This window comes from Cinclus cinclus, chromosome 1 (assembly GCF_963662255.1).
Source record: "Cinclus cinclus chromosome 1, bCinCin1.1, whole genome shotgun sequence".
NCBI classification, from domain to species: domain Eukaryota; kingdom Metazoa; phylum Chordata; class Aves; order Passeriformes; family Cinclidae; genus Cinclus; species Cinclus cinclus.
In genome coordinates, this window is record NC_085046.1 from 4,091,660 (window position 1) to 4,116,604 (window position 24,945).

At 45.8% G+C, this 24,945-nt stretch overlaps 1 protein-coding gene across 1 annotated transcript in view; it reads right to left on the bottom strand.

Annotated features, from left to right (window-relative positions):
- The window catches only part of PLCD1 (phospholipase C delta 1), a 40,994-nt gene extending 18,743 nt beyond the window's left edge, over nt 1-22,251 (bottom strand). Inside the window, exons 1-4 of the mRNA XM_062493516.1 lie at nt 22,152-22,251; nt 17,847-18,011; nt 6,788-7,016; nt 1,930-2,059 (exon numbers count right to left, since the gene is read on the bottom strand). Of these exons, the coding sequence (XP_062349500.1) occupies nt 1,930-2,059; nt 6,788-7,016; nt 17,847-18,011; nt 22,152-22,251 (624 nt within the window). The remainder of the gene's footprint in view (nt 1-1,929; nt 2,060-6,787; nt 7,017-17,846; nt 18,012-22,151) is intronic.
- Nucleotides 22,252-24,945: the final 2,694 nt, after the last annotated feature.

Sequence of the window (24,945 nt, forward strand, 5' to 3'; positions counted from 1 at the left end):
CCAGCAAAAACACCATTCTGATGCATCAGAATGAATATTCAGGTTGAAATGAAGTGAGCAATGACAGGAGCTCTGCACAATTTCTGGTTGCATTGCAATACGTTCTACTCAGGTGTCTCAAACCTAGATGTGGACACAGAGCCATGTGATGAAAGGCAAGAATAATGTGTGAACATGCCCTACAGCCCCCACCTGAGCCCCTGGTCACCCTTCCTTCCTGTGACTAAATGAAGAAAAACTCTCTGAGACAGAAAAGATCACCCTTTAATAGGCTGTAATGGCCCTTGTCCATCTAAGCTGAGGCAGGATGCAAACTGAAAATGGAATTGCTTTAGGAGCAATACAGACCCTTCCTGGAGGCAAATCAGTCCTCGGGAGATCTGAACTAACCTCCAAAGAGCCTCTCCTTCCAGTGGCTATACAGGAAACTTAACAATTACTTGCCTAATGATAGTACTTCAACTGACTACCTGCATTTCAATGGGTTGAATCAAGGTTTAGCAATTACTCAGAGTCTTTAAGCAAAAAGGATTAATTTCATCAAGTTTTCTTTCCTAGAGCTCCCTTGTAACTATTGTGACAACAGAAGAAGTCCATTAAATAAGAGGAGACTGTGCCTCTAAATTCTAAAAAAAATTGAAATAAAACAAACAAACAAACAAACAACAAAACCAAGAGTGATTTTTTTCAGGTTGTTGATGTGTGAAGACATGGGAGTGATTAATTCCCTGTATGTGACATCTCAGGGATCCTTTAGGATGAGGAAATTCACACCCTGGTCCCTACTGGCTTCACCTGCACAGACTGCAAAGGAAGTGCTGGCAACTACTTCCAGTGGAGACATGCAACTCCATCAGTGGATTCCCAGCCTTATTTCTACTCTTCTGGGATCTTTCTGGGCAGGGAATAAATGATGGGATGGAATAAAGAACGGGCAGTACAACTGGAATATTTTGTGAGCTGAAATTCTTTAAGATCTACTGATGACCTTCCCTCTAATTCCTGAGGAGTTACCAGAGATGTCTATAAAGCAAAGATAAAGAAACTTGGACCTCCTTTGGGAGAAGGCTGCCTGCTCACATGGAGGAGCCGGAGGAAACGTGCCCAATGCCCAAAACCACCACAGTGTTTATCACTGATCAGAAAAAAACATTTCTGAAACTGCACACCCATTAATTCAAATCCTGCTTCAGACAGGATGGAAGTTTGGAGATTATCCAGATGTTTTATCTCACCTCAGCAGGATGGATTCTCTAGAGAAAAACCAAAAGCTTAACAACTGAGAAATTTTCATCCCTTTCTTATCTTTTGATAGGCTCAGCCAGCAAGCTGAATCTTGAGAATTTAGAAGTGTACATCCCTGACCAGATTAAATATGCCTTGGGAATATTAAAACAATCAGATTAGTCCAGGCTTGGGTGCAATGTTGTGTATATACCATGAATCTGGAAAGATTTTTTTCTTAATTTGCACTTCTGGGTTTTTTTTTTGTTTATACCTGTCACTTTGCACCCTCCTTCTCTGAGAAGGTGAGGATCTGGGTTCACAATTGTAACCAAACAAAACTCAGCCAGACTTAGGCATTGACATGCAGCTGTGGCACACAAAAATCCTGAAACCCCTGAGACTTCAACTTTGTTTCCCTTTTTCTTGCAATATCCACGTTTGCATCTTATTTTCTGCTTTGTGGCAAAATAAGGCATCGATTATGAAGAAAGATCTTAACACACCCACATCAAAAGCATCATGCTGGCCTAACTTAGTGGAAATCAATTATTCTGAGCAATAAATTACTGAACACCAAAACCTGAGAGCCCTTCCTTGGTACAAGAGAAGAAGCCAGGAGCTCACTTGGTGAGGTGTCCAGCCCAGGCTGACAGCTGTGGGACACCTTGACCTCAGCCAACAGCAAACCCTTGCTCCCATTACCTGGAAAATCTTCTTGGCATGGTAATCATCGACTTCAATGTTCACTTCTTTCAGGAAGTCTTTGAGCTCTTTCAGGCTCATCTTGTTGTCTTTGTTTTTGTCAGCTTTCCGCAGGCAGGTGTGAATCCAGCTGCAGGGGGATGTAAGGAAATCTTTCCAGGTCAGCGCCCAGCCTGAACACCTCAATACCTTCTGCTGCACATAGCAGGGGGAAATCCTTTTCTAAAGGCTCTGAGCCACCTCTCCAGCTGCTGTAAATCAGCGTGGCCCCCCTGAGCAGCTGACACCACCTCACCTTCTGCTCCCACAGAGCACAGTGGTGCCTTGGCAGAAGGAAAATGTGCTGTGATACAACTGATCGTGACCCGGGAGAAGCTTTTCACCATCTGGCCAAGGCTGGATCAGCTCTCTTTACCCTGTAGGAGTTTCTGGCCACAGCCAGAAACAGTTTGATTTCTTTTTTATGACAGAAAGTACATTCTGCTCCAGACGGTTAAAAAAGGATAAAGGAAAGAATGACAAGAGCTCCCAAGAGAAGCTTGGTAAACTCATTGTCATGGACTTGTTCAATATTTAGTGTGTCACGGAGAACACTGAACTCCAGAAGAAGTATCAATAATAGTTTTTGAACTCACCATCAGCATATTTTTAGGGATTTTTACTTGTATCTCCTAAAAATTTTGTGAGTGGAATCAAACTAAACTTTGTGGGTCTTGCCTTCTTCCCTTGATGAAATGTACAGGGTCTGTCACTGTGCTGTATGTGATAATATTTCATAAGAGCTTGGGTTTTAATCACTTGAGTATATCTATGGATCTGGAGTAACTGCTATGAGGATGATGTCAGACAATTTGAACTGGGTCTCCCATTTCCTTTCAGTCTCTAAAATCATGTTACACAGTTGAGACACACTGCAGTTTCAAACACCAAAAAACCCCATGTTTTTTGCATCATGGAACTGACCATCTCGTTTGCTTTAGTGTCAAATAAGAAATGTCATCCAGAAAAATATCTGCTTTTCAATTGGGAAAAAAAATGATCAAAGTAAGAATTTGATCTCCAAGAATAACCTTCCATGTCTCACATAGGAAACAATGCTTCAAACTCATTCCAGAAAAGCTTCCCAAAAAATTCCCAGTCGGAATGTTAATCATAGAAAAGCTCAGGATCAGCAAATACCAGCTAAGGCATATAGTGCTGTAACATTTAAACTGGGCCTTTCAAAATGACCCCAAAAATGGCACTAACAGCCCTAGGGATTGTAAACATAACCCTGAAATGCTGTTTACCAGAGCTACCCCTGCACTGAAGTATTTCCTAGTGATGGAGATACTAGTGAGTTAGTGAGTATTGTTTGTCTCATGGAAAGTTGAACTTTCTGACTTTAAAAATCTTGGCAGGTGCTAAGCAATGACCTCACCCCACATCCGTCTTAGCCTGGTCATATTAATATTCCCCTTCTTTAGACGTGGAAACCAAAATAAAGAGAGGCTGCATTTCCCAAGGACGCTCCAGAGCCCTGAACCAGGGTCTGGCTTGGACTAATTCTTCCAGAAAATCCAGTTTGAGTCATGAAGCTCCCATGAGCAGAGGATGCTGCACCACGCCCACCCCGGGATGCAGAACACCCCCTCCAGCAGCACTGTGCAGAGAGGGTCTGCTCAGACTGTCACCCTGCTGCCACCCACTCACACCCGACCCTGCACCTCGGGTCCCCTTCCCAGCCCTCCCTAAAAACAACAGGCAGCAGGAACGCCCAACTCTGCTGAGCCAAGAGGAAATCCAGTCTGCCACAGCCAGAGGTGAGCAGTAGGGATGGATAGAAACTACTCTTTGGTGCACAGAAACTAATGGCTTTGTGCTAACCACTGCGAAAAATCACATTTTTTTAAGAGTCTGCGTAACTTCCTCTGATAATGAGCACCCAGATGTCATGCACATATCCAAAGTCATCTGGAAGGCAAAATGTGGGCAGTAAATGCATCTGCAAAAGAGTACGCCCAGGTCCTAGCTGTAAATGGAGGATGCTTTTCAGTTAGATCCCTTTCCAGGAAGCTGAGAAATGCAGGAGGGAAATCACAGAGCTCAGAAAGAGCCCAGGAACAAACAGTGGGTCCTCTTGCTACAAGGGCAAGCAGCAAAGAGAGAAGGAGTACAGACAACTGAGATCTCAGTAAACAGCAGCATTCTGGCCCCAAAATACCCAAAATCCCCATCCATCTGGATCCCCTCAGCTTTGGGTGAGCTTAGAGGAGCTGGATGAACAAAGCACTTCAACTGAAAGTGCTCTCATCTGGTACAAACACCATTTTTCAGTCCTGGATGAGGGTCTTCCTTTCAGCTTCTGCCCCTCTGTGGGCCAGAGTGGACTAGGAAGAAGCAGCTCCCATTTCTGTATACATCCAGGGAGAGCCTGCCTATCCTTTTTAAAGGATATGCCAGCTCCAGGGCTACCAGTTTTCTCTTAGTTTCAGTCATCCCTCTTTGGTTTCTAACTGGCAGATATCCCATGAATGTGCTCAGAACAGAAATGCTACAGACCTTCTGGTAAGTGCTTTCAAACCAGAAGAATAGCTCACACATAAACTCTACAACCAAAGCAGACGGTGCCACCCTGCTCAAATGAAAAGTCCTCTGTATTTTCTGGTCTAAAGTCTTCCCTGCACACATACCTGCAATATTTGCTAAATGACCTATGCCAGATTGCTGCAAGGTTGAATCTGAGGCTTATTAAAACAGAAATCTGTCCATAAGAACATAAGAAATGCTCATCAAACATGTAAGAGTTTTATCTGGGTGGGAATATAGGACTGGAAAAATACATAAGACACTGAATCCAGTCCCTTTCTACCATAGGCAACTCCACTGATTTCCAAACTGAACGAGCCCCATCTGAAACTAGCAGAGTTTTTGCTTTCAGTCCTTGTTTTCAAAAACTTGCACATTCCTTACTTTTTTTGCAAGGCTTTGGGAGGCTGGAAAAGATACCCTGCAAGGCAATTCTCCAGTCATGGGGGACAGGCAGGGGACACAACACTTCTCATCTCCTGACTCTTCCCCTTCTGTGCTCACAGATGCAGAGAACACTCCTGAGGTTTAAGGAAGATCTGAGCAAGCCCACGCTGCCAAGCAAACCCAGTGAAGGCAGACTAAATTTAAAATCCCAGGCTTTAATTAAACATCATCAAATTTCAAATGAGAAATCATGCTGTTCTGTAATTCCAGGTTACGTTAAATGGCCTGAGACAAGCCCAGATTGGAAGCCAGCACTGCACAGTAATTACTCTTCCAGAAATATGGTTTGCCTACCCACCCTATTTAGCTTCAATTCTGCTTTCCAAAGACAGAAAGGCACTTTTCCATGCTGGAAATTTACAGCCTTCTTCCTTTGCAAATGTCATTGTTATTCCCCCCCCCACCCCCTTTAACAATCTTGTCTCTTTTTACGGGCAAGTTTTTTTCAGTAATATATTTAACTTGATATGCTCCAGGGACAACTTTCTGTAGCCCAGATTTTCCTCTACACACTGTGGGGTGGCTGAGGAGTGACCTTACAGCCCAGAGCTTGAAAAACCATCCAAAAAAGACACTTACAGTGCAGGAGATAAACAGGACATCCCAGGCACATCAGAACTAATGGACTCTGATTCCTTTAAGTGAACAGCACTGCAGCTGTGAAAATGCTTCTCAGATCTTAGAGAATCCACAGAAGAGTAAAGCCTGATGAAAGCTCAGCATTTATGCACCATCTCCTTCTCCATCAGTACATTATTACCCAGAAGAGAACTCACACAGAATGAAGACCTAACTGAGAGCATGACTTTCTGGTGCCTGCTCAGACTTCAGTTCCAGCTTTGTGATTTTTCCCAGCTGAGGATTTTGCATCTCCCCTTCTCTCAATGTTCACTGTCAAACAAGCCATGAAGCCCACCCAGCCTTCTCTTCCCAAGAGTGATATCTGTTTTCCTCTCTGATAGCTGAATATCTACCTCTGGGAAGCTTAAAGGAACTTAATATTTTATGATTACTGTGGTTTTGTCAAATCAGGGTGAAATCTGCCGACACCTTCAGAGGTCAAGGTCAGAGCCTCAGACACACAGGGACTGAAGAAAATCCATCCAAAACTGCACCCACAGATATTCTCTCTTTTTATACATGAGACCTCTGTTTGTAAAGCAACTTATTGAGTGAAATGCAGCCCCAGGGAAAATTCTCTTTGAATTCAGCAGAGCCAGGATTTCACCCAATAACCAGCCCCTCTCCATTTCATAATCAATTCACTCTCCTCTCCTGCTCTGTGCCTTTTCCTTTCTGATCTCTGCATTGTCACTAGAGCAACTGCAGATTTTTTCAGGGTAAAAATTCCTCCCATGCTGAGGCTAATAAAGAGTAATTTCACTCAAGTCAGTGGAGCTACCCTGGAGTAAATTTGGCAGAGAGAAGAGGAGAATCAGTTCCCTCTCCTTGTATTACTGAGAAACACAGTAAACAGCGTGGGCTTTTCATGCCTTGCCAAGAAGTGCCTGTCCTGGAGTTTACTGCAATACAAGTGAAACAGACCCCTGAAGAACACAAAAAAAATAACGATTGTTTTATCTGGAGCTCCATGAAAGAGGGAATTCTTTGCTTAAGGAGCCACATTAAGCCTGACTCCACTCTTGCCGGTATCACTGTAAAACAGAGGGGGAAAAAGCACTGGAAAACCAGGGAGCTTGCCTGGGTGCAAAATCAGTGCAAGAAAAAACCCAGTGCCCAAGGGCCAATAGGGAAAAAAGGAGGTTAGTCTACTATCCCCACCCACACAGAAAGACAAGTGCATCTTTGTCCATGATTAATCACTTTATAAGGCAAAGGATACTGTTGGAGTTTCTGTTTCTGGTTCATGGAGTTGCTGTGGGCTATGATTTTCCCAAGGCCGGCGATCCAGTGGTTGGCAACATCCTCTGAACTTGCAATGAGGTCCAGGTTTTTCCGCTGGTCTTTGAAGATGATGGAAAAGCAGCGATACTCAGGGACATCCTTGGCATATTTTTCCATACCTTCTGTTTTATGGCCTGACCTCACATCCCGGATATCTTCAATGGAGACTGTGGAAAGAAAGCAGAGCCTGCTGTCAGCAGGGGCTCAGTCAGTGTTATCTCTACTTGGTGGGGAATATTTAAAAATTACTCTTTCTCCTCTTCCTGAAGCCTCTGGAGGTTTCCCTTCCCCATCCCCCCTTCCCCAAGGTTTGGTACTAAAGAAAATTCAACTCAAAAGGACCAGAAAGAGCAAGAAACTTTAAAAAGAAAACCTATTTCTCCATGTTCTTTGTTTAATAAAGAAGCAGAATATGCTGTAGGTGCCATACTGTGATGTTCTGGTCATGAGACACAAATCACGGCCAAGAGTTTGGTTCCAAGTCCTTGGAGCATCCCTGACTTGAGCATCCCTTAACTCATTCCCCCTAAGAATGGGGAGAGTGGAGCTGTGTCTCCTTGTGAAGATCACCCCACAGGAAAATCCTAATTGGATTGGATTAGTTTGAGTTGGAAGGGACATTAAAGATTATCCAGTTCCAAACCCCTGAAATGGACAGGGACACCTTCCACTAGATCAGGTTGCTCCAAGCCCCATCCAGCTGGCCTTTAACAGTTCCAGGGATGAGAAGTCCACAGTCTCTCTGGGCAAAATAAGAGGTGACTTCAATAAGAGGAGGGTAAGGAACAAAAATGTCCTTCTTTAGATTGCAAAAATAGTGAGAAGGTAAAATTTAAGATCCTATCTGTTCCTCTCTGTCATGGTACTGCAAATTAAAGAGGCAAAGACCAAAGCTTCAGAGCAGTCTGGTGTCACCCACACTCCATCCTAGCCCCTGTCAAGGGGTTTTATCCTCCTTGTTGTAAGAAATCAAAACACTGTTTTCAAGATCATCCTTCCCCGCTTCCATTTCTGCTCTTCAGCTGGTGGAAACGAACACTAAAGTTGCTCCAAGTTTGCAAAATGCACACACAAGGCAATCCAGAAGAAGCAGTGTATGAAGAGACTTTTATTAAACAAATATGAGTAACAGAGACAACCCTAAAATGCCCTTGAGAGCAATTGATGCCCTCAAAAATCGGTGGGCTGAAATCAGACCCAGCAGCACCCACAACCTCTTTTTGTCCTTCATGGGTCACTTCATTCATCTATAAAACACTGGCTGGGGTTGCCCTGAGCAGCTGTTGATGCCCCATCCCAGGAAGTGCTCAAGGCCATGTTGGACAGGGCTCGGAGCAACCTGGTCAGGAGCTTTGTTAAAAAGCAGTGCATGAGTATAAAATATCCCCAAGGTTTAGCTGAATAGGAGAAACTTGCATTTAAAGATCCATTTCACCATTTAAGTGCCCAGTTCATTCAAAGTCAACACTATAGAAAAACCCAACTCAGCATCCACCTGCACATTTTTGGCATGGCTGCCTTAGGATTATCCAAAATTCATCAGATACTCATTAGAGGTTTGAAAACTTTCATTTTTTTTTTCCCCCAGAGCAGTCATGATAATACTCAGCTGCTGGGGGGGAAACAAAAAAACAAACCTGCAAAAAACCATTGAAAATTTCAGCCTTCAAAAATCAGTAACTTTCCAAAAGTAACACTTAACATTTGCTTCAAGTTCTCACCAGATGCTGGGGTGGTCAAACACTTTCCACAGCCCTTTGTTGGTTTGGTTCCTAAACAACAACACACCATGAGGAGCTCCCTGGAGCTGGCAAAGCTCTGACAATTATGAGCTGTTATCTCTGTGTGGTCTTTGATTATCACTTCATAAAGGACAACTGAGGGGAAGGGAGGAAAAGGTTAGGTTGGGTTGGGATGGGCTGCTGTGGAATTGTGTTATCTGGCCAATTTACCTTCGAGTAAGTTTATGGGTTTGAGTGCTAAAACCAGTTCAGAAAGAACTAAGGCTGCAATTCCCCCACAGCTGGGCCTTCCTGGTGATCTTGCCCTTTAACCAGGACAAATTAATCAAATTATAGTGGTTGTACCTACGATGGAACTTCGCCTTTAATGTAAAGCATCTTATTGTGTTTGCCAGATTTACTTCAATCAAAAAGTCTAAAGCTTATTTAGGCTTCTTTTATAGCCACTGGGAAATAAAGAATCTTTTGGAACACAGCCGTTCTGTCCTATTCAAACAAAAACTTCAGGGTAAGGTAAGTTACACCCTGAATCCATGGCTACAGTGGACCCTTGACCAGAAAGGAAGTGCAGGCTAGGCATCTCATATGCAGGCTGTCCATAGGTATGGGATTCTCCTCCTCTCCAGATCTCTTCTGCTGATGGCAGTGAAGTGGAAGGATCATCCTGTTATTCTTCTTACGTGCCAGCTGCTCACCACTGCTTGGCTTACAAGAGTTATTGTCCTGTAGAATGGCTCCTTAGTCTGCTTGTGCAATCAGTCCCTAAACTTCGGGTTGGCGATGGCCTTGTGTTTCCAAGACCAGAAAATGTGATGTTAAATATTGGAAATTTAGAATGGATTCTTTGGAAACCATTACGTGGCTGCACAAATCCACTGGAAAAGAGAGCTGTGTGGGAGGAAAAAAAGATTGAAAACCTGTGTCTGGAAGGGATGCCTTGATCTTTTAGGATGTGCTGAGAAGAGGATGATTTTGATAAAAGAGCTCCTCAATAGAGAAAGGGTACAAGGAAAACTGAAGAGCAGGACTGGTGCCTATTGCAGTCACACAAGAGAGAAGGAGAGAAACTCTCACCACAGGAACTATTAAAATGCAGGGTAAGGAAGGACACTTTTTATAGCGTTCCCTAGCTTGGTTGTGTGTACTGTTTTCATCTATCAATAAAAAAGCTGAAGCCAAAGGACTCAGCCCAAGCCATCTGCTAAAGTTATCTCTTTTCTGGAAAATCTTAACCCAGCATGAGTACTTTATCAGCTGCTCCCAGGCAGGAGTGTGTGTTCAGCTGAGCTATCTGTAAGGAGAAATCAAAAATAACTGGGGGACAGAGATGTTTCACAGCAGAGGAACACTTGCAGCGAACAGCCATCAATCACAACTCCCTGCAGCCTCCCTGCTCCTTCCCCATCACGCCGTAGCGGGGAGATAACCACAAGCAGAAGAGAATCTGGAAAGTTTGCATCCACTCCTGAGTGTTTGCATCCCCTGAAGAGGTGGTTTGTAGAGAGCCCAGAACATGACACACAGCACAAGGCAGCCTGTGTTCTTCCTGGCCACCAGACACCGACTCACACAGGTTATGTCCTGGTCAGCCCTCCTGGCTGCTGAGGATGCTGCTGGGACAGCCAAAGGCTCCCCACTGACACAGACGTACAGCAGCCTTCCCTGGAGCCAGTGAAATTCCTCCTGTCTGAACTACTCTCAGGGAGATATTGAGAACTTTCTAGCACTCCTTTCATTTTTCATCACTGGCTCCTGCTCTTGTGCTTCCCCCTTGCTGATTTGCAGCCCAGTGCCCTTCTCCTCTTTCACCCCTGGTATCAGCAGGCAGGGACAACTCAGGCACTCAGGATTCTTTTGACAGCCCAGAGTATTCTGAAGAAACCAAACGTGCATCTTTTGGGTATCTCTCTTGATTTGGATTTCTCTCTTCATGGCTTTCAAGGAGCTTGGTGTTACACTTGCCCAATCATCTCCTCATGAAGAAGGACACCTCTTAAAGGAAATCAGCTGGATGATCTTTAAGGTCCCTTCCAATCCAAGCCATTCTATGATTCTGGTGTAGAAGAGCCACAAGGATGAGCCTGACAATGCTCCTAATGATGAAAGCACTTGTCTGAGAGAGGAGCCCTGGTCTCTCCATCTCTTACTGCTGCTCCACAATTGAAATGTCCAGACCTTGGATGAGCAGTAAACTCTTGTCTAATCCTAAGGAATAGAGAGAAAGGATGAACAAAGGCAGAGAACAATGCCTTTGGTTTCCTCCCGTTTGATAGGCAGCCCTTTGAGATAAGACATTTTGTCAAGAGTATTTGTCAAGAGAGAAAGTAAGAAACTGAACCTGCACCTCCTGCAAACTACTGAGCATGTGAAGGACAAAGACTGGCAGGTGTTTTTCCTCTCCTGTGCCTTTGCTGGTGAAGGGGGAGAGGAGGGTCACTGTATGGGCACTGCCAAAACAGCCTTCCTTGAGTTACTCCTTAGGGAGGGGGCAGCTTTTCACTCTGGGGGAAGAACTCCTCAGATCCTTTCCTTATCCAACCCCCTGTCAGTAACAGGCGATCTGTGCAGTGTGGCATTCAGTCAAGCTGAATTACTCCATCCCACTCTAATTGGCTCAGTAAGTCACTTCTGTTTACTGTCAAAAAATGCAGATGAGAAACGTCCCCAGCCATACAGAGCCTGCACACCATCCTGCATGTCTGCAGAGAGGCCAGACCCTCACCAGCTGCACCTCGGCTCAGCAGCTTGTCAGGAACAGATGAAAGCTGCTACCTGACCCCAGGACCATCCTGCAGAGACACCCCATGGGTGTCACAACACTCTCAGTGTGCCCCGTGTGCTGCTTCTCACTTTGGTTTCGCCCCAGGAAGAGCCATTCAGCTGATTTGGGTTTCACCAGGGGTGGCTGATGCTAATGGCCAAACACAGTTGGGATCAGGACCTTCGTAATCAGCGGGAGCTGGAGCACTGTCAGCTCTTTGGGCTGGGAACACCAAAGGCAATCCATCACCCTCATCCCTGAGGGATACTTGAACATAATGACTCACGGGTGGGCTCAGCATGAGCCCCGCTGTGCCCTGCCTTCCCAGCCCTGCCGGCACTGCTCTTTCACCTCCCTGTGTGTGAATTACAGCAGGTCCCAGCTGCTGATTCCTCATCCAGTCTCTTCTCCAACCCCCTCCACCGACATGCTCAGCAGGTTGTTCTGATTGGAGATCTGTTGCACAGCAGTCTGCCCTCATTGCTGGTGTGTGTTTACCAGCTGGCAAACAGTGATACAATGCAATTTTACAGGTTGTTTGGAAATACCCTTTCATATAAGGTCTTTACCTTATATGAAAGGTCTTTACATGGGTATAAAGTCTTTCAGTCTACCTATCAAGGCTTGGGGCATTGAAGCAAAGAGAGCGATCTCTATTTGCATTCCTTCCACACAACCAGGGCCTTGCAAACTATTTTGGTGACCAGCTCCTACTTCCCCTGGCATCACAGCACCGCTAAATTTGGATGTGAGGCTCTCAACACTTCTGCCTTTGCATTTAACATATGCTACAAAGAATAAGGTCAATATTTGTCAGCGCACTGCCTGTGATGAAAACTGTCCCAGCGCCGCCCGCGGTGGCCTGGTTCAAAACTCAATCGAAGAAACAGGCAGCTCTGCATCTGAAATGACATGTTTGATGGCTTGAGTGATTTTGATAAAAACTAATGAGACCCACAGACAGATGGTTTTGTTTTCACAGCTGACGGCCGCCTTGCATAACGCATTCGCATCAGCATCAGCAAATATTTTTCCAGAGAGAAATACATGTCTGACCACAAAAGCAATGATTCCTCAAGAAACTGTAGAAGGAAGCTGTTGGTGCAGCCAGCTACCTGCTGTGCGCACACAGGTTGCTGAGAGTTTCTGTTGACTTTAGACACTTACCAGGAACAATTTCAAGCTTTTGCTTCGTGACTCAAGCAAACACAAAGCAATATTACATCCTTCCTGCTCTTCTGCAAGCAAGTTCAGGACATTAATTCAGTGGAGACAAAAATTGATTCGTCCACAGAAGTGGTGTGGTATGTTCACTGCATGGTATTTCAAAGATATTCATAAATTTCACAGCAAGCCAAAAGCAAAGGAAAAGGTTTTCTGCTGAATACTGGTACTAGGCTATAAACATAAACCTTTTGTACTATGTTTAAACCAAGCAAAAATATATCCTATAACTGTGCCTGAAACCAGAGGAACAGAAACAAATTCTGTGCATTTTTAATAGTGAGAATAACTAATCATCAGATCAAAAGATCAATTTCCTGACTTTAAGTAAAAATACAGTAATCACTAGCAACACTCAGTAGCGCAACTGAGTTTAGCTCACCTCTCAAAACTGATTATTTTAATTTAAAAAAAAAAAAACAAACAGAAAAAGCAAAACCCAACAATAGTAGTTTTTACGTAAACCTTTTGGCCAGAAATATTTCAGCTACTCCTGACGTTCTCTCTTGACTTCACTGCTCGTGACTCAAGGATGCAGCCCCAGTGAGTCATCCCTGGTGCAGTGTGTGAAGCTTTGCAGGCTGTCATGGAAAATGTCACCTCCCTGAGCCTCCAGGAGAGACACAGCACAGGAGGTACCAAAGCACCATCTCTGGGACCCCACTGTAGCAGCCCTAAATTTAATTGACTCGTTCAGCCTTTCCCTTCTGCCTTTGAATTCTCTGTTTCTCCACCAAAGGATGATTCACTGGAAAGTCTGCAACCATTCCCACAAATCCCCAAGTTGAGAGAGTTTTTAAAGGGATTCAGTCTGGCTTAAGTGAGCTCACACTAGGGATTACAGCTGGTTTAAGAAAATACTTTCAAAAATCAATTTCACTGAAAGCAGCAAATGCCTTTTGGCTGTTTTTTTTTTTTCTTCACTTACATGAGATCTGATATTTGACCAGCTAAATGAGACAGTGCTACTGAGGGGCTGCTGCTCTGCCCCTCTGACTCTCCTCCCTCACACCACAGTGATGCTCAGCACTGAACTGCCTCAGAATGAACTTTTTTCCAGCTCCCTGGCACAAATCTTTTCTTTGACCCAAAACTGTTAATCTGGCCACTTTAACTCTGTTTCTGGAGGCCAGGGAGAAAGCACTGCTAAAGCCTCATGGGCCAAAGAAGCATCCACTTAGGATAATGAGAGCAGCAGTGTGTTTGTGGATCTGCTTGTAGCTCAGCCACAGGAAGGAGTAACCTGTGGTGAAAAATGGATTTTTAAAGATGCTTCTGAGCAGCCCTTGGTGCCCAGCACTGCTGTGTTTCTGCTGGAGGCAACCAGGGACTACATACAGGGCAGAACATGCTTGCTGAAAACTGACTTAAGATGCTTCAAGGGCTTTTGGAGGGGAAAAAAAAAATGGTGGCCTGGGGCCTAAATGGAACATACTGAAAAATAAGGAATTATTGACAATACAGAAAAAATTGATTATTCTATGAGATCAGAAACCATTTTAGAAGAACAGCTTATCCCCAAAGCTTTGTTTGGATAATGTAACTATGAAGACAACATCTAATTTAAATTCCCAGTTGTTTAAAATAAAGACAACAGAGGAAGGTACTGCTTATATCCCATGTATCTGATCCAGGCAATATCTGCTCCTGTCACAACCCTGATAAGTGGGGTTTTTAAACTTCAAACATCTGAGATTCTCCTGCCTAACCTTGGCAGTCCTCAGTTTTATCTACTGGACTCCATCACAATGGTTTACAAATAGCTTTTCCATATGGTCATAAGAATACCAACAGGAATAACAAGAAACTATCCAAACAAAAACATAACCTTTAGTCTACCCAGACTTCCCTCCTCTGAGGTGCATTCATCACTGTCAGCAATACTGCAGATAAGATTAGACCTGCTGCTAAACCTCCCAATTTCCATTCTGCTCATCCTTTTTTCCATCCTTAAAAGGGAGCTTATCTACAGCTTTAGAAAGGCTTTGTCCTGCAGAGCAAAGTCAGTATCTGTTAACAAGGAAGGGAGACCCTCTGCAGAGATTCTCCCTGGTCCCTGATTTTGAGTCTCAAGTCACAACCCTGAATTCTTCATCTGATGTAAGAGCCTTCCCACTGGACCAAATGAGAAAGCAGATGTGGTGACAGAGCCTGCCAGAGGCCACAACATGAGCCAGGGGTAATCCACTTTGTACCCGGACCCAAAGCAGCCTGGTGAAGTTAAAAACTCCAGAATGAAACTCAAACACAGAGAACACTCTGAGAACTCATGAGTGGAAGGTCTCAGAGGATCAATAAAAGAGAAAGGCAAGGAGAAACATGACCAGAAGGTTGAGGGAAGTGATTTTGTCCCTCTTCTCTGCTCTCATGACACAACACCTCCAGTATTGCAGCTCTGGGATCTCCAAGGATGTCAATCTGTTGGAGCAAGGCCCAGGGAAGCCACAAAGATGCTCCAAGGGCTGGAGCCCTCTGCTCTGGGAGAGCTGGGGGTGTTCAACCTGAAGAGAAGGTCCAGGGAGAAATCAGAGCCCTCCCAGTATCTAAAGGGGCTCCCAGAGATCAGGGGAGGGACTTTTGACAAGGGCCTGGAGTGATGGGATACAGGGCAATGGCTTCACGCTGCCAGCAGGGAGGTTTAGATTAGATGTAAGGCTGTGATTCTTTACAGTGAGGCCCTGGCACAGCCTGCCCACAGAAGCTGTGGCTGCCCCATCCCTGGAAATGTTCAAGTCCCTTCCAACCCAAACCATTCTATAATTTTAAGAAAATGGACCTCTTTGATGTTCTGCTTAGGACTTGGTAGGGGTGAGTACTCATTTCTCTTGTTGATTTCCAGGCTCAGGTGTGTCTGGAGCACCGGCTGGAAACAGCCCCAAGGTGTCCCTCCAACCCTCCCAAGAGCTTGGCACCAGGATGCAGGCACAGGCTCACATCCTCCCAGGAGCATGTGGGACACAGCCTGTCCAGCTCCCACAGAGCTGTTCCCAGGTCCCAGAGCCTGGCCAGAGCTTGCCTTCACAGAGCTGAAAGGACAAGCTCTGCCTCTACTGACTTGTCTCCATTGCTGTTATCTTGATGACAAAAAAAAAACCAACAAAATCCTTTCCCTGGGAAAGGTGTGCCTGCACGGAGTGTCAAGGAGCAGGCGCATGCTGTGAGCCATCAGGTACCATTGCTCCATCTCCACGTGCCACTGAGGACACTCCCAGGGCACAGCAGGTTCTCCTGCCCACAGTGGCACTGCCTGTCCCCAGCAGTGTGGCAATGCTGGCTGTGCCCAGTTACCAAAGTGTATCTGGGCTGCTGTAAATCCACACCCACGCAGACACACCCCCGGCCTGTGCTCAGAGCCCAGCTCAAAGGATTTGATCTCTTCTTTATAAAACAGTCACAGTGGCACCCCTTCTCCGTGCCACTGCCACAGCCACGGATCCACCAGGGCTTCTCCAGGCAAACACCAGGGTACCTGGAGCCACAGCACAAGGATCCTTCCCATTTACTTCCAAGGACTAGGTGGGGTCAGAACTGTTGCTGTAGGTGCTCTCAGACCCCATAATTTGGAAACTGCTGGCTCAGAGCACAGGAAAGGGAGCTCTGAAAGTCTTTCTTCTCAACTCACACCCTTATTTGATTTAGAGCAAGTTATATTAGCAAGATATATTATTTGGAGAAAGATAGATATTTATCTGGGAAAGGACTTTGGTTTTATATGGGACAGAGCTCAGCAGAGCAGGCATTCCCAGGGAGCAAACATTCACCAAGGACTTTCTGTTTGTTGTTGTTCTGTTGGGTTATTGCACTGGGAGACCTGAAGAGCTCAGGACCCTGCCAGGCTGGGCATCCAAACACCCAGGAGGGGACAGCCTCCAACCCAAAGCCTCGGGGGAGGTCTGCAGCCTTCCCCTTTTATGAAAAAGGAGGGAGAGGGACTTTGTATAAGGGCAGACAGTGATGGACAAGGGGGGACATTTTTAAACTACGAAAGGAGAGATTTAGATAAAGTGTTAGAATGAAATTCTTTACTCGGTGTGACAAGACACTGGCAAAGGCTGCTCAAGGAAGCTGTAGATGACCCATTCCTGGAAGTGTCCAAGGCCAGGCTGGATGGGGCTTGGAGCAACCTGGTCCAGGTGTCCTTGTCCATGGCAAGGAGTTGGAACTGTATGATTTTTAACGTCCCTTTCAGCCCAAACCTTTGTGATTCTATGATTCAAAGCCTTTTACAGTTAGTTAGAGGGAAGAGAAAGAAAGTGTGTGGAGAAGGATGCACAAAGAGATCAAATCAAGTGCCCAAGAAAACACTCTGCAGCCAGGGTTACAAACCAAACATATTTTAACTTGCTACTTTACTCCTCCTACTGGAATTCTTATCACTGTTTGTGGGAGGAAGGGAGGTAATTTGAAAGACCCACCCTTCATTTAGCTAATTGTGATCATTAAAAAAAAAAAATTGTGTCATTAACACATTTCAACATGCCAGAAAACATATTCCATGTTACTAATTTATCTCCTGGATTTACAAGACCACAATGATTAGTGAAATAAGAGAGAAAAAATGTCAGAAAATATAGAGAAATGTGTCAGAAAAATATGGAATGAGAAGAAAAAAAAATATATAAACAGACACACACCCTGCCTGATTCCATTTTGACTGCACAAACGGATTCAAATGTGGTTCCAAGTATGGTGCCAAGCTGGGTGCTGCTGGAACAGAATGATTGTTCCTGTGCCATATAATGGTGATTGTAGTATCTGAACTTTTTACAACAGGGCAGACTCTGGGTTTCCAAGATAAGGATGAGAACAGGTTTTCTTTCCCAGAGACATCCCTGTCAGCCCTTGGATTTCCACATCTCTGCAGTTCCCTTGTGAGGCTTAAATGCCAGCTTTCCCTGAGGCTGCAGGCAGGAAAGGAGCAACAGCCACACACCACACCACAAATGCTCATACCACGTCTCACACCGAGCATTAGGGCTCAGGCACCTGAGTGACCTGACCAATTTGGGGAGGAAACGAGTCAGGAAGGGCTGCTGAGACCAGCTCAGCCCACCCCACAACATCTGAGGCAGCAGCTCATGAGCTTGGGCAATGTGACCATTCCTGACACGGCAGATTCCTTGTGGCTGTCCCAGAGCTGAGAGCATCACTCAGTTTGTGTGTCACAGGAGGAACGAAGGACCTGCTCTCATTGCTCCAAACCCTTCCTTCACACCACATAGTGGCCTTGGTTCACCCCAGGCACCTCTGACAAAGCAAAGTTTACTCACAGATCTGTGACTCTGGGGATCTCAGCACCTTCTTTGACTCCTGCCATATGGTTTTGCAGTCCTCCTGGAGCTTATAGAACCTCTCCTTTCTCCAGGAGCTTGACTTCACTTTCAGCAGCTGGCTGCCTTTCAGGAGGAACTTCAGGTCCTTGTCATCTTTGAGGCCTGTGGAGAAAGAGAAGTGGCAATGTTTTAAGAGATAGCTCAGGAAATTATGATCAAAGAGTTTTCCCTTCCACAGGGACAACCAGGTGTGGGGAGGAAAGCAGAGCAGAGACACCCAGAAATTCTCCACTCCACTTCATGATCACAGAAGAGGCTGAAGCCTTGTATGCTTCTCAGATTGAGTCTGAAGACTTTGTGTTATAATTCTCAGGTGTTTTACAAAGATAAAATATCTCCTTTTCAGAAAATACTGCTAGGATGCAAAAACTACAACAAAACCAACAACAGAACAGTAAAAGCAGAGAAAGGAAAACTTCATAACTTGTAACTGGAATGCTGTCAGGAACTTTCAAGTGATTTCAATTTCTATTCTGCAACAAAATTTCCTTTGCGGAAACAGGAATACACAAAGATATCTCTCATCCTCCTCTGGCAAGCAGTGCCTTCCTACCCACGTGGGAATCTGGCAGACCAGATGAAGCTTAGGAGACAGAAGTTTGGTGACAGGCAGCAAGAGATCACTAAGGCACCAGTAAGGGGCAGCCAGGAGCCCCTCATTGCTCAGCCATCCAAAGGGTCTTTGTCTTTCTTACACCAACCACGAGGCCAATGCAATGTCAAGTAATAACAACCCAACCTTCTGCTTCTGGGAACTTCAGATTTCACAATTTAGCCTAGGCTCAGGAAGGCACTTAAGACATCTAGAGAGGAAAAATGCACCTACTGAGACTCTGGAAACACAGATTAGGCATTCTACATGGTTTTGAGTGTCTCAGCAATGCATGACTTCCACATACCTAAGTACCTTGGAGAATCTGTCCCTCAAACCAACCATTAATTACAGATCTGAAACATGCAGACTGAGGAGGGTGAGAGCACAAAACACAAGAAACACAGCCTTGGCTTTCTGTAATAGGCACCTTGCAGCTCTAGGACACTGCATGAAAGGCTGTTTCAGAGCTGGGGAAGCAGTACTTAACCCTGCAGTGCTGACCATGCACATCCCAACTCAGAGGAAACTTTTCTGACCTTACCTTGACAGTGCAGCTAGCCACTTGGCCACCTGCAGCCACCTGACACTCACCTCCAGGGAAGTTGCTCAGTACTACACAAACATAGCATGGAGTCTCACAAATAACATTTTTTCACTGCAGTGTCCCCTGTAATTGGGTTGGTTCTTCTCTGGGAGACACGGCTGCTCGGAATCATTGGCTTTTAAACAAGGCAAGACAATAAACTACCAGGCATCACTTCAGGCCTTCTTGAAAAACAAAACAGTGAGATCCAAGTGTCCAAATTCCAAGTCTCCTGACATTCCATACAGGAAACTGAAGTGCCAGGTGTTGCAAATGTGGGTCATGGTGGCAACAGCAAAAACCAGTACTGTGACTTTGTAACTGGGACACACTGGCCTAAAGAGAGCATTTTAGGCTGCCAAAGCCTGAGATTTACATCAGAGAGAAATACTAGGGGCGTCCAGTGTGCACTTTGTGAGCTGCTCACACCATTTATTGGTTTTGCAGAGCTCAAGGAGCATGCCCAGAGCTGAGCAGGCTGAAACATCCAGAGCTGAAAGCATCAGAGTAGAAGCTGGAGATCCTGCAAACGTAGCTTTTGGCTTCTCTCTTTGTCAAAGTTAAATTAGATATCTCATTAATTGTCTTCCTCACTACAGCACTGCTTGGTTTCCCAGCTCATGAGGGGTCTGGAGATTCCTAAGAGGCAAATTTGAATGTTTCCCCCACAGAAAACCTCAGAAAAAAAAATCATAGAGAAAAGAAAAAAAAAAACTGTCTCCTGAAAAGAACAGAAGGGTGACAAGTTGAGTCTAGCTATGGGACCTGGGACAGCATTCCCAGGGGCTGACAAGAGGCCAGATCATCTGGAGGAAGGACACACACCACAACAGCTTCACAGGTTCTTGGTCTCCTGAGCTGGCTTCTGCTCTAGGCAAAAGTCCTCCAAGTGCCCAGACTGCAGCCTCAGTAACATCCCTGGGGCTCCCCTCAAGGCTACTGGAGAGGAAACCAACTTCTCCCTTCTCCCTATTCACCCACATTTCTATTCTGGCTCCCAGCTCGATTCCTTCTTTTTCTTCAGATCCTATCCACTCAAGGAATCATTGCAGGACTAGGAGGAGGACGTGTCATCCTAGGGTGACATGATGAGGAAAGCAGGAAACCCATCAAATCTTTTGGATGCCCATGTCTGCCAGTGTGGAATGAGAAAACAATTTAACCAGGGCATGTTTTGTTCCACAGACCCTGCGTGCAGCATCTGTAACATGTCCTGCTACCAGGACATCCCAAAAAGCGGCACCAATGAAATAGAAAAAATCTGGATGGGCACAGGTGGTGGTCAAGGGCAGATTGCCCTCCTCTAGGCTTGAACCACACATTTCTGACACACCTGGAGCACAGAGCCCTTCATCCTGTTCACCAGCACAGCCCTGTCAGTGTAATAGCGTGGTCAAAACTTCCCTTCTTCTTCCCCAGTGCTTCAGACTCTGCCATGCTCAACCAAGCACTGGCACAGACTCTTTTTTTGGGTGACTCACTTCTGTATTCCTACCTGCAGTTTGCTAGGCAGAGATGCAGCATAAGACACTCTGATCTGCTGATACAGGAACCACAAACACACCCTGATGTGTCAGTGGGACATCACTCTCAGCTGGTTATTTGAACTGCTTTCCAGAAAAAGAAAAATAAAAACAACACCTTTCCCCAGCAGAAACCTGAAGATTTCTTCCTAACAGCCCCATGGAGAATCATGGAATGGTTTGGGTGGGAAGGAACCGTACAGGTCATCCCATTCCACCCCCCTGCCATGGGCAGGGACACCTTCCACTAGCCCAGATTGCTCAAAGCCTGAAGCTGAGAAAGGTTATTGTCCAGAGCTCCATCTAGCAGTAATGAAAACTCATATCTAAGAAGTCATTGTACACATACATAATTTAAAAGTTAAAAAACACTGTGCAGCAGGACAAGGATATTGACTCCCAACTATATAATAACATTTAGCATGAGAAGATACTGCACTGAAATAGATGTGCAAGTCCTGTCTGAAGCATGTGTCAAGACTGTGACTTGCTTAGCATCCTCTGTAAAATACCAAATACACACTTAGCATGCAAAACTCCAGAGTGCCTTTCAGGGGTCAGGACCCTCCTACTTGCAAAACATCAATCACACACCTTCTGAACAGAATATATTCAGCACGCAGTGATGTTCAGAGTGAAAATCATGTTTGGCCAATGTAGGAGCACCTTGAGCACACACAGCACCGCAATACCCATCACCTTAATACACTGCACTAGGAAGTTGCAGACACTGAGACATCAGAAATGCTAACCTTCAGCTTATCTAGCTCAGGTTTACAGCAAGCAGGAAGCCAAATCAAACAATAGCTGTCACAGTAGGAGCCGGGCTTTGAGCTCACTGAGACAGTTAGGATGGCAGTGACAACCTGTATTGCTGCACTGCTCTCACAAATCTGCTGATCTGATAGAACTTAATTACAGTCGCTATAAAACAAGTCTCGTCCCGCCCGCTCTTCCCCTCCCACCTGCTTACAGACCAGACTTAACTCAGGTTTGCTGATTTAAAAGGGCAGAAAGCCTTTCCGGTAAAATCTAAATAACTCGGGTGGGTAAATGGCTATTTGCTACTTCCATCCACCCTCTGTGTCCACAGCAATCCAGGAACTGGCATCCACTTGGGCTGTGCCTCCAGGGAGCAGGAACCAGCAACGAGTCCATAGCCAGACACACAAGTTATGAAACTCCCCGGGTTTCCTCTTTCACGGCAGCCTCTGCGAGGCTCCCTGGGCTCTTACAGCAACAGGCAACACACCACAAAAACCGGGCAGGGGAAGGGCACTGCCCCCCCAAACACCCTCAATCAGAGGCACTTCAGACATCCCAGCAAGAGATTCTGGGAACAGAGCCTTCGCCCACATTCTTTGATGCCTCCAACGAAGCGGTTCGCACATCTGGCGTGCGGCTACAGGCAAACGAAAGGAAAGGAAACCTTGGGAATTTAAAAACAACCCTAGAGTTTAGGGTGGAGCACTGCTTCTGCGCAGGGAAAAGAGAAAGGAAGCGGCTGCCGGTGCCGGGGGTCTGCCCAAGCTGTCCCTTACCCAGCCTGATTCCATTCAGCGCGGCCACTCTACGGCTCTGCTCCAGCAGGATGTTCTCCTGGGACGCGGTGCGCTTGGGCTGCCTTCGGATGCACTGCATGATGCAGTGCGGGGCTCGGGGAGGGCTGGGGGGGCCGTGCCACCCCTGCAGGGATCCCTGCTCATCCAGGAGCTCCGGCGGGCGCGGTGACACGCGGGGCTCCGAGGAGCGAGCCGGGCAGCGGGACAGCGGCAGCGCGGCGAGGCAGGGGAGGGCAGAGTCCAGCTGGGGGTGGGACTCCGGGAAGTCTCTCCTCCTGCTTCACACACTGGATGAGAGATGATGCCGAGGAGCCTGCCGGCAGCTGCCCAGGTAGAAGGAGCAAGTTTTCCACCAGTCGTACTCCAGCGGGATTTTACGCATCGTTTCCAGAGGCTGGAGAAGTCGCAGATTATTGTTTGCGGCTCCTAATCGCTGCCTTGGGTTTGTCACCTTGCGCTGCCCACGAACGGCCGGATCCGAGCGAGCCTGGCTGCACCCTTTCTCCTGTGTGCGGAGCTGCTCCGTGCTGTCCCCGCGGACAGGCGCTGAACACGGTGCCTAAAACAGCTCTTCGCCAGGGCAGATGTGACCCACAAGAGGCTCGGAAACTGAGTTCTAATGCTCTTCCTTTTCCACCAACGGAAGAGTACTTTCCTAACAGTGTCTTCTCTGCCACCGATTTCCCGTGTGATTGGGTGAGTCACTGACCCCACATTTCTGCATAACTTTGGATTTATTCTCATAATTCAGATTTGCCCTGCACTCTGGTACAGGAATAAGCTCCCTCAGGGGTCTAGCAAGTCAATGATTACACAGAATCACGAAAAAATTCAGGGTGGAATAAACCTCTGGGGCTCTCTTGTTCAACCACCCATTCAAACTAAAGAGTCACCTTCAAAGGTAGATCTTGCAGCCTTGTCTAGGTGAGTTTGGATATCTCTAGGGACAGAGACTCCAAAGCAAATTTAAATATCTCTACAAGAGCTCAAATGTTCTCAGAAGAATTTATTTGGTATGACCAGTACAAATTTCCTTTGCTGAAACTCACAGCCATTCCCCATTGTCCTGGCAATGGCTGGGACTAAAATCCATCTTTTCCCTAGCCATGACCTTTTCTGAAGAGAAAAACAGCACCTATACACACACACACCTTGTCACAGATTTTTTTTTTTTTTTTTTTTTTTTTTTTTTTTTTGGTCATTGCCTTTGCAAGCTGCTGCTGTAAGGGTGAAGATACTGCAGGGACACAGGTCAAAGTGGGGTGAATGTCCCTTACTGCAGAATCATCATATACCCAAGAAACTTAAGATCAAACCACACAGCACTGTTTTAGCCACCATTTGTGACCTAAATGAAGGCTCTCCATCACCAGTCCCTCATCATATTCAATACAGATTTTATAAACATTATCTCTGTTTCTAGTGTCTGTCAATCCAGGTATCTTCCCCTTCTTTCTGCGTAGTTTGCAGGAAGCTCTACCAGCCCTCACAGGGAAGCACAGAGGACTGTGTTTGACCAGCACAAGGACAGGGTCAGAGTCATAAATCACCGCCATACATCGCAAGTGAGAAGTTCTCTGGGGACAAGACAGAACCATTGCATGGCCTTGAACAGGAGTACATCTAATAATTCTTTATTTACACATGGCCACTGCAGATCACAGACAGGAGAATAAAGGCAGTTTCTGGATGGGAAATTGCTGAATATGTTAGCCAGGCTGTCAGTGGGTGTTTGGGCAACACCTCCAGCCTTTCTGGGCCCCCTGCACAGACAAGGGCTGGATGTCAGAGCTGTGATCTCCATAGCACTCCCCTGGGAGCTGAGAGCTTTGTTTTTGCCCTGGCAAGGAGGTGAGCACTATGATGTAATGGCTGGATGATATTTATTAGCTATCAGTCTCTGAGCACTTCCCATATTTCACATTGTGCTGGAGAGGACTGATCCAATTAAAGGAGTGGGGACGTCTCCCATAATTGCCTTAGCAAAACAATTTGCTTCTACACTCCAGCTCTCCTGTCCAGCAGCAATCAGTATCCCATAGGGATTGATCTGGGAACACACAGAGCTCCTGTGCTTCAGTTTCTCATTAATTCCTCATAGCAGTGCCAGTGACAGCTCTGCTCAAAGCTTTCCATGCCCTTGGAGAACATTTTACTGTACTTAGCCCTGAAGTCTGCTCACACACAAATGCAGGGTCAGCATTCAATGAGTTTAGATACCTCTCCAGAACAGCAATGTGCAAGTTTTGCTGTTGTGAAGGCTTCAGAGATGCAAAACTGTTCAATTCAGTTTGTTTTTAAAATGAAGATGAGATAATCAGGACAGAAATTCCCTGCTTTGGGAAATGACTGAGCTGGATTTATTGTGGTCTTGAGGTCATTTAAAGATGTCACAACTCACAGAAGAAGCCTGATGGGTAAGTGTGACATGGGTATTGATGTTACATGATGCTGCTGTCACACTCCAGCACGGGAGGAAGTGATTCCTGCAAATGGCTCATGAAAAAATTCTTCAAGCCTTATTCACTGCAGGTAACTGCACCTCAGAGGGTCATGCAAATTTACCTGTATGACCAATCCCAATTAAATAAATGAGTGACATTATCCACATCTCCATGCCCAGGATTGGGGCTGTGCTCATCACCCTATTGATTCCAGCTGCATTACTCACAGAGCACATGAAAATCAATGGGAACGAGGATGTCAGAACATGGTCACAAAGTTAGCAAAGTGCTTGAATATCCAGGAAACAGGCACTTGCAGATGGAGTGGC